Raw genomic sequence first — 13,920 nt, forward strand, 5'->3', positions numbered from 1 at the left:
TTCCTGCCAATCGGTGATTGTGTGTTAAAAGAAAGAACACACGCTCCGCTCTGCTTACATGGGTCAGACTTTGACATAAAAGTTGGATACCTAGCTCTACTCAGCGCAGGAAAGCAGTGAGTGTCCCCAATCAAGCCTTATTAGACCGACATCTTCTCTTTCAGAGTGACCGCATGAAAAAAGGTGCCTTAGCCTGGCTCGTCTGTCCACTGCCAAGGGCCAGAAGTTTGGTATTTAGACAGGTTGTAATTAGTCTGGCTTAAGTTTTTCCAGACCCCGCTGCTTTAAGTCCAAGGTTTGACCCATGCTCTCTGATCCAAAGCTGCTGTGGGAGATGATTGCACCGGACTGAGAGAGATCGGCACATGTCTTAGCTCTGACATCACCTCCAATGAGCGCATTAAATGCATATACATTATGTGGTAAAAGTTACTCACACAGGAGTACGTACACACAGATATACACACTCCACTCATCCATACAGTGCAGCCAAATCCCTGGACTGACTGCCTTTGAAGTGACAAGCCTGCCTACAGAGCTTACAGTACCTGATGAAACTCACAAAGCACACACATACACACACACACACACACACACACACACACACACGCACACAGGCATGGTCTGAGGTAAACACACACACACATCCTCTCACCAGCAAGGAATGCTAATTGATCTCTCCCAGAGTGGATGTTAAGTCACGCTGCGTTTTAATACGACACTGAAGGAAATTAAAAAAGATCCCTTTGCTGTCTGCGTTGTTATTCGGACCGTGGATTCGGGTGGATCAGTTTCAAAGTTTATTGCTACACATGGTGCCATTACTATAATTAATGTTCATAACACATACGTATGCAAGGATCCCTCTCCAGAATCAACAAATACTTTCCCTGATTAATTGGAGTGAAGTAATGACAGGGTAATCATCGACATCCTCTTTGATCGGATTCTTCGTCTTAGACTGTGTTCATTGCATCTGTTAAGTCAGTTCTGAATCATAACTGCACAATACTGTACATTACTTCTGCCTTATGCTCAGCTTGTTAGAAATGCTCTCAGGGGGGAAACAAACAGAGCCACGGACTGAGTGACTTCAAACATCCTTTAGAAATGGATAACAGTTTGAACATGGCTTCTCTTTTTGGCTGTTGCAGCGGCGCGATGGAGGTGGCAAGTTCCTTGTTGAGATAATTAGTTAAAGTTATATGGGGAATTAGAATTTAAATGTGCATATATTAGTGTCAATTAATAGCTATCCTTAATGCATATACATCTTCATTTCTGCTGGATTTTCAAAAGTGCACTAATCCCTGTGTTGCATAACCAGGGTTTGATTTTAGTAAGGCAAATCCTGAGATGTACATGTTTGAGATTTAAAAAAAACAACAATAAAGAAAGTTTTATGTTGTTGCTTCTTCCCTGAATTTCTCCCTAGGTGAGTTTGGCGAGGTGTGCAGTGGTCGCCTGAAGATGCCAAGCAAGAAGGAGATCTGTGTGGCCATCAAGACTCTTAAAGGAGGATACACAGACAAGCAGAGGCGGGACTTCCTCGCAGAAGCGTCAATCATGGGACAGTTTGACCACCCCAACATCATCAGGCTGGAGGGGGTGGTTACACGCAGTAAGTGCATCCATGACTCATGACATAAAAGCACATTGAAGGGAATTAACTATGACGATGAAAAAAATAAATAATTCATTACTAATTTATTAATTGATTTTCCCTTCAAATTAAATACAATGAAGAAAAAATGTTGGGAGACAATTGGCAATAATGATTAACAAATTAGTGTTAAGCACAAGTACAAAACACATAATAGAATAGAACACTATAGTAAAATAAAAAATGATATAGTAAGAGATAACAGAGATAGGGGTTTCATTCACATTACAGATTTGCTTTCTCCGGGGAATCTTTTTACCGATTCTGGATTTGCATTTGTTTTTGACAAATGGCTCTAAAGTGTCCAACACTTTTGTGAAAGAGAGCAGGAGTTTTATTGAGTTGCCGTGGTGTAAATCTCTGCAGATCAATGTGCTTTGATCAAAGTCTGTGTCCAAAGCAGGCATAAATCCATATCTCTGAGTCGCTCCCCTCTGGGCCTCTTTATAAGACTATCATTAGCACACAGAAGGCCTCTTTAAAAAGGAATGACTGCAGAAAAAGGAAATAATGACTCTGAACTTTGTCGCTGAGAAACGGGCCTGGCCTCCATCTCTCCCTGCGGCACCAGGCTAGTTAAGTAGTTCTGCAGTGTGGCTGTGCGGTTATTCTAAAGAGTAGAATAAAATACAAGGAGAACATTCCTTACTTTCTTCTTCTTTTCTTCATTTCTCCTTTTTATGTGTAATCTCAATGTCTTAATTGCTCTCAGACTCTTATATTTCAGTCACTTGACTTCAGTGACTTACTGGCATGACTTTTCTAATTAAAAACAGCATTGCAAAGGAATTACAATGTACGAACCGCGACAGACACTCAAGCCATATTGTGATGATTATTTTATCATCCATATTTTTTTTGTTTCTCACAATTTCCTTTTCCAGTTGCAGTTTTTTAACTTTAATGATTAATTGTTACTACTGACAGGATCACAAACGTACACAAAATAATTAGATAATAATAATAACATATATATAATATTGTACGTGCTATTGAAGTCACCACATACTTTTTCTGTCAAAGTTCTGGTTGTCAGTTCAAATGAAAGTGAGGTTTTGGACCCAGTATAGAATTTTTACATTGGAAAATATATTTTTGTTATTCAATAAAAGAAATTTGACAAGAGGTAAAACATAACTTCTGGAAGGAAAGCACATCCACTGACTAATTCAGTTGTTCTTACCTCCTTGTTTTTATGGCTCCTGAAAATGAAAGAGTTTTTATGTTCGCGATCCTTCATCATTAAACTGTTTGCCTAATACATCTTAGAGTACAACACTATTCCTATTAATGTCCAGATGATGAAAAATGCTGCAATAACACAATACTGTGGTTTCATTTGCTGATTTTAGACTAATAGGGGAAGCCCAATATTCATGTGTGTGTGTGTGTGTGTGTGTGTGTGTGTGTGTGTGTGTGTGTGTACACATGACATTTGAAGGGATACCGTGAACACATGTGCGTGAGCTTTAGCTTTAACAGCATGAGTTCATGGCATAGTTTTAGGAGGTCCATTTGATATGCTCTCACACACAGACACACACCTACACACATACACACACACGCACACACACACTGCTGTAGGGTGATTTATTAAGCTGCTCCTGTTAATTCTTAATAATCCTGAGACTTTCACACCCCATTTACCTTGCTGCTGCTTTTGGCTGATCCACAGCCTGCATATTTGTGGGCACACACACACACACACACACACACACACACACACACACACACACGCTCACTCACACTTATGTTCACAGAATAAAAGGGCTTAGGGGCCTTTATCTTTGCTGCCAATGTTGAGAACAGAGAGAAAGAGGGAAGGGAAGAGGGCGGAAGACAGGCGGGAGGACCGGGTGTGTGTGTTCTCGTCTGAGACTATAAAAGCCGTCCGCTGGTAAACGGAGCGATCCATCACAGCCTTTAAGGGGTGGAGGGTGTTTAACTGTAGCTGTGACTGGGTTTCAATGATGGGAGAGTTTTTACTTTTACTAGTAAGAGAACAATTTTGCAACTATATTTAGACAACTCGTGCTGTTAGGAGAGTTAGATCTCTTTTAAAGTAGCAATAAAGCATTAGTCATTGTGAAAAACAAAAAAGCAAGCATTTGCACTTTTTTAATTGTACAACCCGGATTTAAGTCAACACACTCTGTCTTGGCACATTTCCTGTGCCAAATGGGTCTTCTTTTTTTAGAGCCTGATTGACTCATAGGGCCATTTGGAATTGTTAGTCAGAACAAATCTGCTTTGATTTAAATAAAGATATTCAGCCAACTTCTATCATTACTATCATCATTTTTTTCCCGATGAGAGTATTAGATTTACTTCTTTTAAAAACCTATTCCATCACCCTCTCCGCTAAGCCCTGTGTCATTCCCTTAAACAAAAAGAAAAGTCTGTGTCTTGCCAGATGTGGGGAGGGTTTGCATGAATGCATGCAAGGGGGGAAGAAGGAAAAGGAAAGGATTGTGAGAGAGAGAGAGACAGGGATGATAGAGGAAAGGTAGGTCGGGAATGAAGGAGGGCAGGGGGAGGAGGGAGGTGGGTACATTAATCAGAATAAAATGGAGAAGAGGCATACGGCTGGTGGTAAGTCAAGAGTGAAGCAGGGAGAACAAAGCCATCTGGGACACAAACAAGTCCTGACACCGAAGCTGTTCATTTAACAATGGCTGATTTAAAGGTTTCTTAGAGATTCTTTTTCCTTTTCCACCCTGTAATAAACCTTGTGATGGCCGTAGTCTGATCAGGTACAGATGAGAGCAGGCGGCGGGGATTTACAGCCAGATCCTCCACTGAAATAAAGATGTCACAATTTGACAGGTGACCTGCCGGGACCCTAAAACAATGGCTAGGATAATTTTATTCTATTGTGTGTGTGTGCGTGTGCGTGTGCGTGTGTGTGTGTGCGTGTGCGTGCGTGCGTGCGTGGGTGCATGCATGCATGCGCTCGTGTGTGTGTGTCTACGTGTGTGAAAAGAGCTCAACCTGGTCCTGATCAGGGCCCCTTTAAGTCAAGTTACAGCCCTCCCTGTTGACTCACAACAGTTTCAGAGAATAAATCTGAAGTTAACATGGGGTTGGGCTATGAGTGCCTTTTGTTTAGTGCTGTGACCAACAAGTGAAAAAAATCCCTCCTCTGTTACAGGTAAACCCGTCATGATTGTCACAGAATACATGGAAAACGGATCCCTGGACAGTTTCTTGAGAGTAAGTATAAACACTCTCTCTCTCTCTCCCCCCCCCCCCCCCCCCCCCCCACAACCTAAAATATTGTTTTAGTGTTACATTTGTAATCAGTATTTTCTCACCCGTCTTAAGAATAACATGTTACGGCATCTCTATGAATCCATTAAATACTGGACCTGATATTGGTGGATTGGAGATGTTCTGACCAAACTTTTCATATAGAACTTATCAAATGACAAAGTTTCATGCGTTCCACTGCGGTTCTGGCCAGGAGAGAATGTGATTCCTGCCATGCTTCTGTCTCCTAAAGAGGAATTGACCTGCTTCACTGAAATTAGTCAAAGCACAACAGCCAAACCACAACACTGGCATGAAAACATGTGTACTGATGCCTTTTTTTAGCCCTTTTCCACATGTGTCTGTACAGTCTCCAGACACATGAAGGAGGAGTAGCTGTTGTTTCCTGACATTTTCCAAAGGCCTGCACTCCATCATTGAAACTGTGTCACATGTGCAAACACACACGGAGACATGCATACCTTATGCATTGTAGCTTATGGCAGTGTTCTGAATCTGCAGAGCTTTGAAGTGACGAAGCCAGGTGGTCTGACCACTAATTGCTGAGCTGGGGTGGGCCCAGTTGATTTTCAAAGGAAAACACACTTGTCTTACACTCATCGGGCAAATGACGTGGTCTTTGTCCATCACAGAGCAACCCAGTGCATGTGAAGAGCAATAGAGGGAAATACAGGTGAAAATAGACAAACTACTCACTCGCATGCTAAATGGAGCCCAGTGCTAACTGAGCAAAAACTACAATGCATGGATAGATAGATGGGTAGATAGGTTTATTGTAATATAATGCAAGGATCCTAATATCCATATATTATTTTGTCTCTGAATTCTGAATATCACAGTAATGTTTAAGATGAGGTACAGAATGCCAAAGGGGTTTTTTAAAGGTTAATTGAAGTGCTTTATATACTAATGTGGAAAGGTTTCATTTCACGCAAATATTCAGAAAGGTCAGACATCCTTTGTGTTCACATACACGAGAAGTGGGGCTTTAACAGTGTGTGCCTGTTTTTTTCTTTCTTCCTTTCGTCTTCCTTTTAGAAACATGATGCCCAGTTTACAGGCATCCAGCTGGTCGGCATGCTGCGTGGCATCGCCTCGGGCATGAAGTATCTGTCGGACATGGGCTACGTTCACCGAGACCTGGCAGCTCGGAACATCCTGGTCAACAGCAACCTGGTGTGTAAAGTGTCCGACTTCGGCCTGTCCCGAGTCCTGGAGGACGACCCGGAGGCGGCTTACACCACCAGGGTGAGCTGGAGCACAAACACACTCTAACGACACAAAGGACAGTGTGAACAAACCATCTTTCCAAGGAAAGAGTTCTTGAAAATACAATGTCACATAAATCACCCGGAACGCCACAATAGATTATGGTACTCGATACATTAGCTCTGAAACTACAGCATCCCCTGTTCCTTTTATAGATCGCAATATTTAGTGTCCAGCAAGAATGACCAGAACACCAAACAGCAATGATGATCCATGTCATAGTCTTCATGCATAGGCGTCCATGATAATGTTGATTATTATGGAAATGTGTCCACATTAACGCCTATCTCTTCTCCTCTTGGTCTTTGTCACACACACACGTGCACACACACACACACACACACGCGGTGTATACTCAGGTTATCTCGGCAAACAGACACAATACTTCCTTCTTCCATTCTCCTGCCATGGCAGTGGAGAAGAACACATACATAAAAGCAGAGTTGTGATAAGACAAGCCCAGTGTCACAAAATGGCGCATTTTGCGTGCAATAACAAATATATTTCTGCCGTTTGGGTGTCAGTTTTCTCCACGTGGTCTGTACTGACTGCAATGTCAAACCATTGCAAGGCTCTACAGAATTTGGTGTTCATCATATGTGGCACACGTCCTATGCATAATCCAATAAAGGGAACCCATGCACTTTCTTGTTCAATAACCAAGCTCACTTTTAAAGGTTTCTTGTAATTTAAAAAAATGGTTTGTACCAACCAGACAGTTTGAGACATGGACAATCCGATGCTAAGTGCCATATTTCCTGCTTCAACCTACTTTACCTCAACTCTCCACTCTTAAGATGCCACGCAAACCTGAACCACAACAACAACAGCTTGCTCAGAAATTGATTTGATTGACCAAAAACATGAATGGAGTTTCCATATCAACTTTACTAAACTGTGCTTTGGATATTCCTCACAACACAATGCCCAAGCAGGGAATAATTAACATCTACATATACAACACCTCAAAGTGTCAACAGAGGAGATTTCACTTGTTGTCACAAAATGAAACATTATCAGTTGGCAGAGCACACGTCAGGCTTTCATCTGCTATGCTGCAGCGTGTGTGTGGTCATTTTCATCATGGGATCCTGTGGTCCAGGCCATGCGTGCAGCCCTTTTAAACACTGTATAATTTGCTGGCTGAGAATTGCTTGTCAAATAAACATCCAGTGTACCGTTTGCCGTTTCTCCCAGAAATACATAATCTAAAATAATAAGACAGAATAATAAACGTCCTCATGTTACCGTAACGGACGATGCTCCACACAAGCACGCAGAGTTCCCTTTCCAGAAGTTCTTTTTAATTTTTTTACTTATCTGGACCCCCATTTTAAGGCAAAGTATATTGTTTTACTTTATTTGTCTGGAGTGATTGTGTAGGGTTTAAACATTGTGCACTCTTGGGGGAGCAGGTGGCTACGGTATTAGTGTGAGAGCAGTGTGTGTGTGTGTGTGTGTGTGTGTGTGTGTGTGCACCTGTGTTCATGTCTGCAACTATGAGTGAGATCGCGTGTGTTTGATGTCTCATACCTTCCCACAGTGTTTCCTTACGGATCATGCAGCGTAGGAGTGTGTTTCTGAAAGGTTCGGTGTGCGTGTGTGCGACTGCACAGCACCAGGCAAGAGCTGGGTGGCTTGGCCAATGTCTCTGTTAGCTTTGGCTGCCATGGGCCTCCTTTCCTCAGCTCCATTTCCTTCATTTGTCCTGCTTTGCTGCTAGAATGACAAATGCAGCAGACACTGAAGAGAGACAACATGCAGGACACTTTAGATTATGGTTAGATTCATATTGTTCTGTTCTTTCTTGAAGGTTGATGCCGGTACTTTTTGATCATTCATTGCAATGTCACTTTATATGATTACGTTTAAATTAAAAATGCTTTCTGTATTGTATATTATTGTCTACATATATATTCTTTTAAGTGTAAAAGAGCAATAACTTGTAATAAATTGTGATGCTTTCACAGAGCCACAATGGAGTTGACGGGGGTTTTCAGAATAGCCTATTTGATTATCTGTATGTTTCAGGACATGTAGCCATGTGACATAAACCTGTTTGTAGGCGAGTAATACATCCAATATTACATGTATGCAGTATAGACTTGCAGTATTCTTTGCTGTCACCCACTGTTCTGATGATCCATCTCTATTTTTGAATTTCACACACACACGTGAATTCGAAGAACAACCTGATCAGCCAAAGTACAGGATGATTGTGCCACCGACTGACTGAAAGACTGTCCAACTGATTAATACTTATCTTCCTCTCTGTCTCTCAGGGAGGTAAGATCCCTATCCGGTGGACAGCTCCAGAGGCTATTGCCTACAGGAAGTTTACATCAGCCAGTGACGCTTGGAGTTATGGCATTGTGCTCTGGGAAGTGATGTCATATGGGGAACGGCCATACTGGGAGATGTCCAATCAGGATGTGAGTACTGCCATGTTGCACCCACCACTGTACCAACGCAGACATTTTTTTTTGCTGAAGTTTTGCTGATGCGAAGTCAAGGTACCAGCACCTACCACTGATTTATATGAGATGGGTTTTGTGAAGAGGTTTATGGCACATCGGAGTGAAACGAGAGAATGTTGTCCCAGAGATGCAATTGGGCACTTTGGCATATTATATGTTGTTTTGATGTTGAAAATATCGCATCTGTCATTTCTCAAAATCTTGTCTTTTCCTTCTTACATCTAGGTAATAAAGGCTGTAGAAGAAGGATACCGCCTCCCCCCACCCATGGACTGCCCGGCTACCCTTTACCAGCTGATGTTGGACTGCTGGCAGAAAGAGAGGAATAACCGGCCAAAATTTGAACAGATCGTCAGCATCCTGGATAAACTCATTCGCAACCCCAGTAGCCTCAAAATCACGGCCAACACCACATCCAGGTAACTGTTTATTTGGCTACTGTTTCCTTGATTCTTAGTCCTCCTGCTTTGGTTCCCATACAGCAGACTAACCAACACCTGGCTTAAGGCAATCTAACACTGGAAGTAGTTCCCATTATGCCTTCCATTGTGCAGCATTATTGGTTATTGCAGTTCAATTAACTATCTGCTCTGGGATCACAGGACTTTGTTGCAATAATGGCAGTTGCAGTTTTTTCTTTTCCATGGCTGAACTACAATTCACCGTAATTATTTTACTGGACAACCAAAAGACAACAAGATGCGGTTGGTAAAAAAAAAAAGGATGTTTTTGTATTTGTTTTCCATTTCTTTTTCCTTTGGTGCACACCTGTTTGTTTTGGAAACTAGGAAATACAAAAGCTAGACATAAATGCTGCCTTTCTGCTACCTGTGTTGTTAGAGTAGTCACACATTATTCATCTTTCCTTTTGTAATACAGTCGAAAGTCTTATTCTTCTTTCCATCTCCCCTTATTCTTATGCCACATTGCAACTCCTTACCCCCTCCCTTATACTTAGCTCCTTTGTTGGGACCTCCATTCTTTCCCAGGGGGCCATTGGGAACCAGGGCAGCCGCGTACAGTTGTCAACTCTGAGCAGTGAGGGGGACAGGCGCTGGGTGTGCGGCAGACGGCTGCAGTATTATGGAGACGTTAAAGCTTATAACATTGACTAATGATTTCTTAAGAAAGTGAAAATAGGTCCCTTGGAGTTTGTATGTAATTTTCCTGATTGGCTTTTAACACCGGGCAAGCACAGGCTGCCCGACAGAGGCAGCTGTGGTGATTTATGAGAACTGTGTGTGTATGTGTATGTGTGTATCTGCGTATGTGTGTGTGTGTGTGTAGGTGTGTGTGTGTGTGTGTGTGTGTGTGTGTGTGGCAGCGGCAGTTGCACAGCAGGAGCAGCTGCACTCAGCTCCACACACCTCGTTTGTCTCTGGGCTGTCCTGGCTGGCTAATGGAGCACCTCCTCCTCCTCAAAGCCCAGACCAAAGCCTGGGACCAGAGCAGAGCATCTGGAGGCTTCAGGGGTGGGTCTTGGTCAGAGTTTACTGTCCATACTTGTGGTTGAAGCGGGACTGGGGTCAGTGGGCCAAGGTTGGCTGTCAGAGACTAATTATGGGCCAACAGGAGCCCAGTCAGGGTTGGAAGCCGCTGTCTATCCGATTGGCCTTACAGGGAGTCTAAAGCAGATGAGCTCACAGGTTGTCCTGTCTTGAAACTAAAAGATTAAAAGTTTCTTTGTGGTCAACAAAACTTGATAGTGGCTGCAACCAAAGTGCTAGAATATCACTACTACTCCATCTAAATACATGTCAAGCAACATTAATATGCAGTGTTCAGTAATGCACTGCTACATATGAAGTCCGTTTGGGCTTTTTTACACAATACACTTAAGACAATAGTAATAATGACAAGCCTTTTGTCAACCTGTAACAACACATCCAATGTATTACATTACTCCTCTCTTCTGGAGAATCAGGATATTTAGTTATTTTTCAGTAGTTAGGTCTGGGCTGAAAATGGGGATAGAGTTGAAACTGTTTGCTGCTGAGGGGCTTGGGAGAAAGGGGCCATGGCTGCATAGGAAACTGAGCTGAGATCTTTGTTGGGCTGGATCTTGGCCTGTAGGGTTAGGCTGGGAACGTTAATGTAAATGAAAAAAATGAAAAATGTATTAGTAAATGGAAACCAATTCAAGGTACTAAAGAATAAAGATATGTATACAAATATATGCAATATAAAAAGGCAGATAATAGGGCAACAAATAGGGCAATACACATTCTCACATGTTTAAGCTGAATAAGTGGGATATAGAAACTGGATGGGGATACAAGATTGGAGATACAGTGCATTGAAAACTAATACAGACCTTTTCAATGAAATGTATATTGACTATGTTCAAATGCAAGCTTATTTTATAAAACTAAAACTGAAAGACTAGATAGTAATACAAATTAAGATTTCAGAGTAAGAGCCATACATGCTTGACTGGAATCAAATCAAAATGTCACACTTGAATCAATGTAGGTCAATGGCTTCCCTCAGACCACCTGAGTAGTATTGATTCAAACTTCATCACATCCATCACATCCAACAGAGGCAGAGGATACCAGATGTCACATTTCAAAATTTAAATTCAAACGCCTATGTTGGGCCTGTGTTGGTCTAACTTCTCCCAGAGACACCCAGGGAATTGTCCCTGGTAACACAGTCAGAGGTAAATTCCTCCCACTCTGTCCTGCCCACATGTACAGTATCGGTTCAAGCTCTTCTCCTCATCCACCTCGTTCTTCCCTCGGGAGCTCTAAAAACAAGACACTACACAGCCCTGGTTATTTAGAGGTCAGAAGAATGAAAGATGGAAGGGAAACTAAAAAGAGAATGGGGATAGACTTTATTTCTCCGCTGTATTATATACTTCCTTCTGTTCGAGTGGGTGTTTTCTGCTTTCTTATATGGAGTTAAGTCCAGGAGGGGTTTTTAAATCCCCCTCCACCCTTGGACATATGCTTGTTTTTCTCTTTATTTTCTCCTTCGTAGCATCCCTCTGTTTCTCGGTTTTCCTCTCCATCGTCTTGTCTCTTGAGCTGCCGTGAGATGTTGCTGAAAATGTAACAACAAAGGAAACAAAGAAAATGATAAGGGTGGGGAAACAAGGTCATTTGCAGTTTATCTCTCAGAGCGTACAGGAAAGGGGGAAGGAAAGCCGAGGATGAAGACGAGAACGAGATCAGAGGAGGAAAAAAAAGAAAAGTGCACAGGAAAGGACAGGAGACGATCAATAATCCTGCAAAAAAAAGCTGAACATCCTTATCCTGACAGCCCAGCAATTCTAATCCAAGACATTTTGTCCAAACTTTTTTCCATCAAATAAATAATAAGAAAAAGTCAGTTATAACCATTACAATCATCTTTTTACGTGACATGAAAAAGAACATTTTTGCATTTTTTTTTCTCATGAAAAATGTCTACAGAGATTTTGCACGCTTCCGTCTTTCCCCCTCATCCAAACCTTGCACCCCCCGGCCCCCGATTCTCTCCTTTTCCTACAAACCAGTATCTCCAGGGGGTCCTGGGGGCCCCTTGCATTTTGACAGGCCTCTGATCTGGCAGTAAAAGACTCAATCATTGTAACACACCCACTCCGCTGCCTCAGATTCACATTTTATTCTCCGCTTTTTTTCCTGTCTGTTTGAGTTGTTCTAGGCATGATGATTTTCTATTGTAAAAATCTTTTGATCCATATATATATATATATATATATATATATATGTGTGTGTGTGTGTGTGTATACACCCTACAACAGTGGGCATTTCCTTTTGATTAATTAGAACTAAACTGAAGTATTTTGTAGACGTAAGATATATATCCCCCACCCCTTTAAAAGCAAAACACACTCTTTATTTGTGATATAGCTAATAAATGATACATGTATTCCCATAAGAGTTGTGAAAGTGTGTATTTGTGCTATTTACATTTATGTATGTACATACATCCCTTTACATTCCAATGTTCATTTGACAAGAAAGCAAAAATCCCAAATATTGAATTTATTTTTAGTAAAAGACATCAGTCAACATGGTACTAGATGCCTTATGTACTTCCACTTTCATTATTCCCTAAAAGTTGCCTAACAGTTCCCTGATTCTTGCACACAAACAGAAAGGCCTATCCAAATCAGACAGGTGGAGGTTGACTTCCTGGTATTCTTATGAGTTTATTTACACGGCTATGAATAGTGTTCCCTGTGTGTGTGTGTGTGTGTGTGTGTGTGTGTGTGTGTGTGTGTGTGTGTGTACCTGTTTTGACCCAGGTGCCTTTGTCTACTCTGCAAGACAGGTGCAGCGTGTCCTTATTAACATTAATTATCACAAATTCATAAATAGACATACACAATGCTCTAACTAGTCCCTCATTCAGCTATTGATTATTGCGTTTTGAGTCCCTGTTCGACCTAATGTGGTTTGACCTGGTTTCCCATTTCCTGCCATCATGTGATCAGGTTTCCCAACAACAAAGTATACCTTATTTGTGTAAGACACAACGAGAGCTTCCCATCCGCTCTCTTCTCCTCCTCTCTGCATGTCTTTCCACCTCTGTCGTCCCTCCTCTTCCTCCGTGATCGTTAATCATCAATCAGAGTGAGTCAGAACTGCGCCTGTAGCCATTCCTTCACCCTCTACTGTTGACTGAGCCCCTAAAGCCCAACGCGGTGCATTTAATTTGATTTGATCCAATTGAAACCATCAGCTCTAATCAAATCCAATGTTGCATTTGCCGCATGGTACATGTACTGCAGGAAACGGTAATGACATTGGACAGAAACTGATGCTGCGTTTGTTACTAATCTTGTTCTTGAATATGTTTAATACATTATGGAAATAATTTGTGTGACAGTTTGATTTCCCCCCTATATTCAAAGGTCTACTGTCCTGTATGCAACAGACATATAAGACAGGTGTGTGTGTGTGTGTGTGTGTGGGTGTGTGGGTGTGGGTGTGTGTGTATGTGGCGGGGGGGGGGGCTTGGTTTACATTCAGTTATTATGTATGTATATGCGAGCACAGAATGTGTTGAATAGTATATTTGCTCAAATATATACATATAATTATATATTGTTTTAAAAACACAAAATCATTCTAAAACATGTTATACACTTATTTAATGCTATATAAAAATATATATAAATTGCTTGTATTAATTTATGTCCATTCCAATCGTATTTGCTTCTCTTTTATAGATGTTTTCACTACAAAATTCAAATTTATTCAATTTAGTTTCAACATCTGTCAATCA

General features: G+C 41.5%; 1 protein-coding gene across 3 annotated transcripts in view; it reads left to right on the plus strand.

Moving 5' to 3' along the window:
• The window catches only part of epha3 (eph receptor A3), a 91,174-nt gene that overhangs the window by 68,368 nt on the left and 8,886 nt on the right, over positions 1-13,920 (plus strand). For all 3 annotated transcript variants that reach the window (XM_034562183.1, XM_034562185.1, XM_034562184.1), the window contains exons 11-15: positions 1,436-1,621; positions 4,815-4,876; positions 5,972-6,181; positions 8,485-8,634; positions 8,905-9,098. In XM_034562183.1, coding sequence (XP_034418074.1) covers positions 1,436-1,621; positions 4,815-4,876; positions 5,972-6,181; positions 8,485-8,634; positions 8,905-9,098 — 802 coding nt within the window. The remainder of the gene's footprint in view (positions 1-1,435; positions 1,622-4,814; positions 4,877-5,971; positions 6,182-8,484; positions 8,635-8,904; positions 9,099-13,920) is intronic.

The sequence above is a fragment of the Cyclopterus lumpus genome, chromosome 21 (genome assembly GCF_009769545.1).
Source record: "Cyclopterus lumpus isolate fCycLum1 chromosome 21, fCycLum1.pri, whole genome shotgun sequence".
NCBI lineage: Eukaryota > Metazoa > Chordata > Actinopteri > Perciformes > Cyclopteridae > Cyclopterus > Cyclopterus lumpus.